The following is a 9,239-nucleotide window of genomic DNA, read 5'->3' as shown; positions in this document are numbered from 1 at the left end:
TTCGTTATGTATGCAAATTTTAATTTCTTTTGGTTCAGTTTTCATATTCATCTTTTGAAGGTGCTGTTCTTACGATCTGGTTACATTTAGGCTAAAAACCCACAATGTTTTGGTCACGACAAACACAGCTGAAGATGTCCAGACTTCCTGTCTAGAATATATTTTTGTGCCGCTACAATACAGCTGGAAATTATCCAAGGGTCTCAAATTTCCATTGTTTTCCGACACAGCCTTGAACTGCGGTCACTGGCTCCACCATCTGATAAGAAAGTGAGGTCGTAAAGATGTAATGTGAACGTGCTATGAAACATTCCGTAGAAATGTCAACACAGACGATGCGTTCCCTGAAGCACGACTGCAAATGAATGCAAAAAAAATAAAAAAATCTGTTATTGCAGCTTTAAATATATAAAGAAACAGCCCTCAACAGTTTTAGCTCGTCTGATGAAATAGATGAAAGATCATATATGTCTGCTCAGTCTCTCTCAGAAAGTACGTATTGTGAACCAATTTTAGATCACATCCTGCTCGATGACAACCTGGTCAGCCTGACACTTGATGAAACACCTGCTGACTGTAATTTCTGTCAATCCAAACTAAGCTACGGTCCATCATTGAGAATAAATGTGAATGAAGTCACTGGAGATGAAGACAGAGATATATGTCAGAGTTTCTCAGGAGACAGCACATGAAACAGTTTAAGTTTAATTTGGATGCAATAATGTCAAATTTTACTTCATCTTTGTCAATTTCCTCTCTGGGATCGTTTAAGTGTCATTTATGCATGTGTAATAAAATGTCTAGGCATGGTCAGCGGTCATGCGTGATGGTCAGGGTGGTTTTATACTGTGTTGTTGTTTTCTGTAGAGGATATTTCAGGTGCTTTTGACTCAGTGTTTTTCACTGAGGTTAAACATAGTGCACAGCACAACCATACGCCTAGAATAGAACAAGAAGCTACATAGGAACAGAGGGTACACGCTTTCTTAGAAGAGCTTTGCCAAACTGGACGGCTAAAAAGGATATAAATTGATGCCACAGATGCATCGACGTCGACTTATTCCACACATTCTTCTTCCTTCCTATCAAAACTTGCCAATGCTGCTTTGCTGTGAAGCTCCAGAAACTTTTTGTGCAATTCAATTCGCTTGGCTGAGTTAACCCAATCGCCACAATCCCATTTATTTTCTGTATCTCCCTTTTGACAACGCCGTGCTAATGCTTTGGTTAGCTTCACACACAAAACCCTCTTGACAAGGGTCATGGCTTGGCTTAAAACACCTGTTTGTGAGCAAGCCACCACCATCCCTCCACTTCCATATGCGAAAGCGGGCTAATGAGCACATAATGTGTACGTGATATGCCACGTTTGGTGCAAATGTCAACCTCGAATGTATCCTTGGTTTGCAGAAAGTGCTATCATTGTAACCTGACAACTGAGCAGATAATGACCGAATTTCCGTTTTTCATTTTTGGGCGAAGTGCTCCTTTTTTAAATCCAAAGATAGCTGGTAATCCTCCGGTATCACTTCGTGGCACAGGGTCGTGATCTCTGCAGCATTAATCATGGTTTACGTACAATGCGGCCACGCTGTATGCAGAAAACCTCCTTTACACTGAAGAAGTTCCCTTTAAAAGATATGTAATTACCAGCAGCAGGAGTAAACAGTACAGAGGCTAATGAGTCTTATTATTTTCTCCCACCGCACAGGGCGTATACTTAACCTGTCCCCTTCCGCAGTACACTAGGTACATAATGCTGACCGGAATACTAATTGTCATGATTTCCAAGCTCTGAAAGACTCTGATGGCGAGCTTTATTCGTGTGGGATGAGCGAGAGTGAATCCAAAGGGAGGAGTGCGTATTCTTCATCACAGCCTCACAGGGACAATGGAGAAAAAGAAAAGTTGAATGCCGCTACACCTGCCGCAATCACTCCATCTGCTTTAATTGTTCCACGTTTTCAGCGTCGGGCTAACACACTCACTGAATAGATTTCCTGCGTATTTCACATGACTTTCAAATGTCTTTTAAACTGCTTAGGACCCTCTCGGGCAATTAATTGGTTCCTCCGGGCATGTCGTTACATACATGGCCCTAATAGGAGGGAGGGGACGGACATGACAGATGGGAGGCAGTGGATTCCCATACAGATCAGGCATGTCTTAATTGTGCCGCCGTCGGTTCCTCTGTTCGTCTGTGGCGGTGGAAAGAAATCGCCGCAACACAGAGAGTCGCGCAAGGAATCATTCCTGGACCGGAACACTGTAGTCTGAGTCTAACTGGGGGAGACATTGAACTCGTCTTGTGGGCTTTAACAAAACACTCACTTTAACACTTGTTTTAAGGTGTATTTAAGTTTCATGTTTAAGTGCTGCCAAAAAGGTTAATAGAGAGTCCAAAAACCCTCCAGGTTTCTCTCATGGGAGCCTATTTCAGTTTGTTGGTTAATGGCGAGAGACATCATTTTGTGGTCGAATTTGAAATACACAAAAGTGGAGAAAGTTGCAGCGAACTACATCATCTCGTGAACGCTGTGCGACCTCCCTCTGTGATCGACAGAAACATTAACGTGGCAGATTCCACAGCCCCGTTCCTTTTAAGACTTTAGATGAGAATCTGGAAATCTTCCCTCCAAGCTGTCGACATAACCTACATAAGTGTGCTCCTCTCGGTTTCTCTGTCTGCCTCTCACTCAATGAGGAGGGCGAGCGCAACACTACAGCAGACTACAATGCCAGAAACAAAACTAAAATGGGAACAAGTGTGAAATAATTGAGGAGATTTGAGACTCCAGTGGGAAACCGAGAGAGGGAGATGAAAAACAAGGAGTCTCCCAGGAAAACTCAGGAGGGTTGGCAAATATGCCAGGGGAGTTTTACCATGTGCTGACAAACCTCGGTTGAAGCTGGAACCACCTGTCAGAATTTCTCGCAGAGATAAACAATCACCATTTTGAACCTGACAAACATTTTAAAAAGACTGATTCCCAATCATTATAATCTTTTGTTTTTTAAGAAAAAGTGATTATTTTATTCTGCACCTTTCTACAAGCTCTGTAGATTTTTTTTATGATTTGTCCACATTAATATTTTATCAATCTCATCTTTAAACAGTTTAACGACAAGCTGCGACTTTCTCAGGTTGAATGATTATCTCTCATATTCACAAACATCATATGTAGATTCAGGGCACGAGTCAAACTGCATCAGAAAGTGGTTTGTCTCTCTCCCCAGATGAATAGATGAATGTCAGCGACAGCTATCATTTCCCCTCACTTAGACATCATCACATTACAGCTGAAGATGAACTTACGATTTATGACGCCGCTCAATAAAAGTCAGTCATGAAGCAAACCTAATGATTTCCACCATGAACTTGATGTTTCTGACTGCGGGCTCGTCAGGAGTATCAACCTGTTTTGACATATTGGACATGACAGCATGTTGAAAGCCGGCAATTATTGGCATTATACGGTCAATTCATTTCATTCAGACTCTCACCACTGACTGTGCGTGACTATACAGGAGTTCATCCAGATGGTGGATTGATTCAACTCTGCAAAACGGAAAAGATCTGCAGTTTTATAATTTGTGACGGCAAAGCTTCAAAAATGCTTATTTTCTGAGGAGGAATCCAGACAGTTTCATAAAGTCATAGATGTCAGCTGTTTAATTGAGAGCTTCCTTGTAAATAAAATGCCAACTGTCTGCTCTTGTACTCAGGACCAGCTCAGCGACGATCGAGTGAACGCACCGACCACCACCGACCGGACACCATGCTGCGATGAACAATCCACTGATACTGACACAATTCCATCCGAACTGAAGTAGACAGGAGCAGGCTTCTTAGATCTTCCTCTGAGGCATCTGTACATTTGAATCTAAGTTGATCATATCAGAGCTCTGGACACTGTGTAGAAAAAGGAGAAGTAAAGGTTGCCCTGTGTTGTTTTGTTAACCCCCGGCTAACCACTACCTCACCTAACTTCCCCCCACTCTATGCGGATGAAATGTCAGGTGAACTTACTTAGTCCACAAAAGATTTCTGGAGCTTCACAGCAAACCAGTGTCGCAGCATTCTCCTAAACAATTAAAGTAGATAGGCGGGAAAAAAGACTCCGTACAGCTCATCTGGCTTGATCCTAGTCTCCCCAACCCTGAAACAAGTCCCCATCTACTTCTGTTGTTTATTAGAATTAGTGCAGGGCCCGTAAGAAAAGTGTATTCCTATAAAAAAGTGGGAGGTTAAGTAGCTTTTTCATTGATGGCCAAATGAGGCTGTGTTTGAAGGTGGGACGTCAGGGATATTTAGGTTTGTTGTGAAATCCGATATTCCAGGGTATAATTGGCCGTTTTTGACTATTTTTGATTTTGCCATTATATTTCACCTTAAAAACTATTTACTTGGTGTCATTATTTTCAGCACAACCTCACATGTGTGACTGTACAGTTCTTTTTTTATTTTGACATACTGTATTAACACAATGGACCTAAAATCACAAAAAAAGAAAAAAAAATCAGAGTAGAAAAAGTTTGATTTTTTTTACTGTGAAAACCACAAATATGTTTAACAAACCTTTTTTTTTACTTATAATGCAAATATAAATTGTTGTTTGCTAAATTTGTGCATACATTTTAAACATTTACGAAGTTATATGTAACTATTTACATTTAAATGCAGGCAATGCTCAGGTCTGCCTGTGCTCCTTCCAGCTGAATAAAGAGCTGCACTGCCTGCTCCACATTCAGCATCTTCTCATTGTTCTGACTCATTAAACAAAAAACCGACTCCACTACACACTAAACACACTACACCAAACACTACACAACACACTAACTACACACTCCAAACACGCTAAATGTCACAAATCTCTCAACTCTTAATATCGCTGTCTATACACTGACCATCGTTGCCTGTCAATCATCCGCCTACGTCCCTCCCACAACTTCCTGTTCCTCAACAACCAAACTTGCTGCTTGGAGCGGCTAGCGGCTAGCGGCTAACTACACACGAACATCCACAGATTCCGATTCCACTTTGTTGTCCGCGCGTCTCCGGATCTCCTCAGACCCGAACAGACTCGGTCCGGACGCGTTTAATCTCATTAATCCACAGCAGTCAGTTTAGATGCACAGACCAGAACAGAACGGACCGAACCGCCGGCAAAATCCCGGTCCAGCTCGCGCCACTGCAGGTATAAATCCGCTTGTTTCTTCAGGTATGTCGTGGGCTTGAGCTCTGCAGTGATTGGCTCTGGTGCGCACGTGACTGTGGTGGCTCCGGTGGACAATGCTCAGCGGAATTTGTAAATTTATGAAATAATTTATTCACGGTATCATTGCAGTCCAAGCAAATGCTTAGATGCACACCACTGAACCACGCAGCAGCCATGTTGAAAGTCTCAGGTCAGTGTGATCCTGATCCGCAGAGATATTTGACAGAATATCAACAGAAACACACACACACACACACACACACACACACACACACACACACACACAGACAGACAGAGATTCCTTGCTTTTATAAAGAGATGCTGTGACAATGTTTTGCTGTGAAGCTCCAGAAATGTTTTGTTGACTACAAAACGTCACCCGGCTTACCATCAGTATGGGGCTAAGTAGATAATAACCGCAATTTCATTTTTTTGTTCGACTTACCCTTTAATGAAGATGAGCAAGTTTTACTTGTACAAACAATTGGATAGTTTCATCTTTTATAATGCAACTTCATTTTTATTGTTCCTCATTTATCTGCAAAGAAACCCGGCTGACACTTCACCATCATTAATACGTGGTGAATTTATGGTTAATTAAACTGTACTTAATAGTTATTTCTCAGATAATACACAAGAAAATGTTGAAGTGAAACTACAATTGAGATATAGTTTATTGTTAAGTTGCAACTATGTTAATAACAGTTTAAATACTGTGTAGCTCATCGTACATATTACTCGGATAATATAATAATTAAAAAACATTCAAACTGGCATCAGAAACCAGCATGTGTTGTTCTCCTGGTTGCTTTAGAACAAGAAAAAATCCCCTGCCTGCTCCCACTGCATGTAAAACTTGTTAGATCCTCCTCCTGCAACATTCAGCTGTGTTGCATCGTGACCAGATAGTGAGTTATGTACTCAGAAGAAGCAGATGGATTCAGCTCTCCCCCCTGAGTCCTGTGACCTCAGGGTATTTTTGAAAAAATATATAAAAGCATCTCTCTGCGGACCTTACTGGCGCGCCATGGGAGACTGTCTGATTTTTTTTTTTTTTTAAACCATTAATGTCTGAGTGGCAAACAGCAATGAAAAGAATGACAAAAAACAAGATAGGAGCGTGTTGTAAGGATACTCAGTACGAACAGTCTGAATAAATGAAATATTTATCCGCGCCAAAGCAAAGATTGTTCACCCTTAAAATAAAATTGATTGAAAACTGTGTATGTAATGTCTAAAATTCACCTTCAGCGAATTTTTTTTTGTCTTATCCAGTCATCATTCAAACGTGTATTTGTTGTTTTTTTTCAATGACAACTCGGGCAGAGGCCCCTATAAGGCGATCATTCACCACATCCAGTTGCGCACGACTTGGTGACATCAGTGGGGACGAGGGATCCTGAAAAATGACTCCAGCGTTGGTGTGACGACAGCGAGCAGCAAGTATAAATGCAGGGCAGGAAAGTTATCTGCTCATACCTCCAGACTTGGCCTTTACGGGTCACAAACCGCTGCGAGAGGCTGAGAGTGAGAGCGACCATCACATCCCTCCTACAGAAGCAGGAGAATTCGGATACTTCCCAGGTGAGTCTCAGTTTTAGGAGAAAAAAAAAACGAAACTCTGTAAACAATTGGAGTAAATATTCACCCCTTTTTATTTATCCAACAAGCTTCAGTTTGTACGTCTTTTCCTTCTGCGAAACAAGTTTAAATGCTGCTGGGCTGATTTGACTCATTTTGTTTTCAAAAGCAGATTGACTTGTTCCAGGATTTTTTTCCCAGAATTATAGGATAGCTATCAGGTTTGACACAAGCTGAAATTTGCTCTCTCCTCTCCTGTGGTTGATTTGCACTTCTTTTTCAGAAAAATAAAACTTGAGAAATGAAGCTTGCTCACTGCACCCTCATTCATTTCACTTGTGATCATTTTTTTTTTTCAACAGACGACCAACTAAATGACCATGAAGTCGACATGCCTGCTCATCTTGGCTTCTTTCGTGGTCTGCAACTTGAGAGTGTGTGGAGGACAGGGCATCCCCGCTGAGGACGACACGGACCGAAGGACCATAGACGACATCATATTGCAGAGAGCAGAGAGTCTCCTGTTACGATCAATTCTCCAAAAGCTGCAGGATGAAGACGGCAGAAACGGTGCGTAAAATGCGCGTCTTGGGTGGATTTTACAGGCAAGCCAGGAACGATTTATTTGATGCAATGTTTAAAAATGTTTTATTTTCAGTTGTGCTACTGTGATACTGATGTTGGGTTTGTGTTTAGAGTGGCAACACCTTCCAAAAAGTTGTACTCGTCAAGCCTAGATTTGGATGTTTTCCATGATTTTGAAAAGGATCATGTCTGAAATTGTGTGTGAATACATGAAAATGGCAAAGATTGCGATGCATGGTCTGCGGTTTGTGCGCAATTTACGCACGGCGTACCCAAGCTGGGTAAACACATTTCTGCAGCAAAGGGATGGAGTTGTGCCAACGTTGTATAATCTAAACAATGTTTTCCTCATTACAGATGGTTTTCCCTCTCAGACCGAATGGGTGACAAAACGACAGCACCCCGGTAAGAGGTACAGCGAAGACCTGGAGAAGCGGCAGCATCCGGGCAGGAGGGATGAGGACGAGGATGAACAGTACTTGGATGTTCAAAGGAGACAGCACCCGGGCAAACGCGAAGATGAAATGCACTCGTTCATGGAGAACATCCAGAAAAGGCAGCACCCAGGGAAGCGCACCACGATGGGACACGTTTCTGAGAACCCCGTGATGTTCCTGAGTGAACTTTCAAAACGACAGCACCCGGGCAAGCGCTACCTGGTGCTGCACAGCAAACGCCAGCACCCAGGTAAGCGCTATCTGGAGGACGAGGACGGCGATGGGGACTGGGATGCGGATGCAGATGGAGACGAAGACCTCGCTGAGCTGGAAAAGCGTCAGCACCCAGGGAAACGCTTTTGGGATAACTCCAGTCCGGATTTGGGCACAAACAGTCCGTGTGACGTATTGGACCCTACGAGCTGCAGCAAGACCAGCCTGCTGCTCGACTTTTTAGACAACATAAACAAGAGTCACGCCGAGGAGAAGAGACAACACCCGGGTAAAAGGTTTGCGCCCGAGGAGGAGTCAGTGGAAGCAGAGTAGGTTCCGCTGAAGTCCGGTGTGCGTTAACTGCTGTATTGTAAACACGTACATGTGTAAATTAAGTGACCATGATGAATCATTAAAAACGAAAAAAGAACTGACACCGTTTAACCTTTCATTTAACCAGTTCGTGTATCATCAGTGCAAAAAAAAAACAAAAAACATTTAACTGCTGTTTGTTTCTTTGGAGAGCTTGTGCGTAATTGTCCTCCAGACTGTGTCCCTGTAAATAAGTCTCTCATAAGAGTGCGTGCCTGCGTCGAACTTTATTCATCATAATTAACACCATCATAATTGATTCCGTTAATCAGGCTACTTGTGCTCAAGTCCTAGAATGAAAGCATCAGTCTATTGGCCTCTGCGGCGTTGCCTCTGTGAGGAAACACGCTCCTTCAGTACGTGCTTGAAATACGATTAATCAAAGTGGCTCACGTTCGCGGTCACGTGTAGGAAATCCATCCATTGATTGGTTGATTTTTGTGGGTTTTTTTTGTTGTTTTTTTTGCCACATGTGTAAAATATAATTATTACCACAGCAGATAAGATGTGTCATTGATTATTTTTCTACTCATCTTTGCATGGATTAAGTTTATTTAACCTGATGTTGTAAACTACAAGCTACCCTTGCCTTAAAGTCAACCACCAATGTTTTTGTTGGACAATAAAACGCATTGGTAAAAGTCTTTGGTGTGTTTAAGTCACTATTAAAAGTCTATTAAACTGTTTATTCAACCCGACTACAGGTCTAATGAGTGTGTATCATCTGGAGGGGTAAGAGCACGTCAATAGCCTCTCAGGCTGAGTGTGTCAGGCATCACTATTCTCAGTTTAATTGGGCCCATTCCACCGGTGCCTTGGGAGCTGCTGTCCA

General features: G+C 42.3%; 1 protein-coding gene across 1 annotated transcript; it reads left to right on the top strand.

Moving 5' to 3' along the window:
- The first annotated feature begins 6,584 nt into the window (after positions 1–6,584).
- trh (thyrotropin-releasing hormone) lies at positions 6,585–9,093 on the top strand. The gene is made up of 3 exons (XM_030421947.1): positions 6,585–6,803; positions 7,163–7,370; positions 7,743–9,093. Exons 2-3 carry the CDS (start codon positions 7,175–7,177, stop codon positions 8,366–8,368), a joined length of 822 nt encoding a protein of 273 aa, XP_030277807.1. The 5' UTR covers positions 6,585–6,803; positions 7,163–7,174; the 3' UTR covers positions 8,369–9,093.
- Positions 9,094–9,239: the final 146 nt, after the last annotated feature.

Source organism: Sparus aurata, chromosome 7, assembly GCF_900880675.1.
Source record: "Sparus aurata chromosome 7, fSpaAur1.1, whole genome shotgun sequence".
Lineage (NCBI taxonomy): Eukaryota > Metazoa > Chordata > Actinopteri > Spariformes > Sparidae > Sparus > Sparus aurata.
The sequence above is the reverse complement of the archived record's forward strand: the minus strand, read 5'-3'. Positions and strand labels throughout refer to the sequence as shown.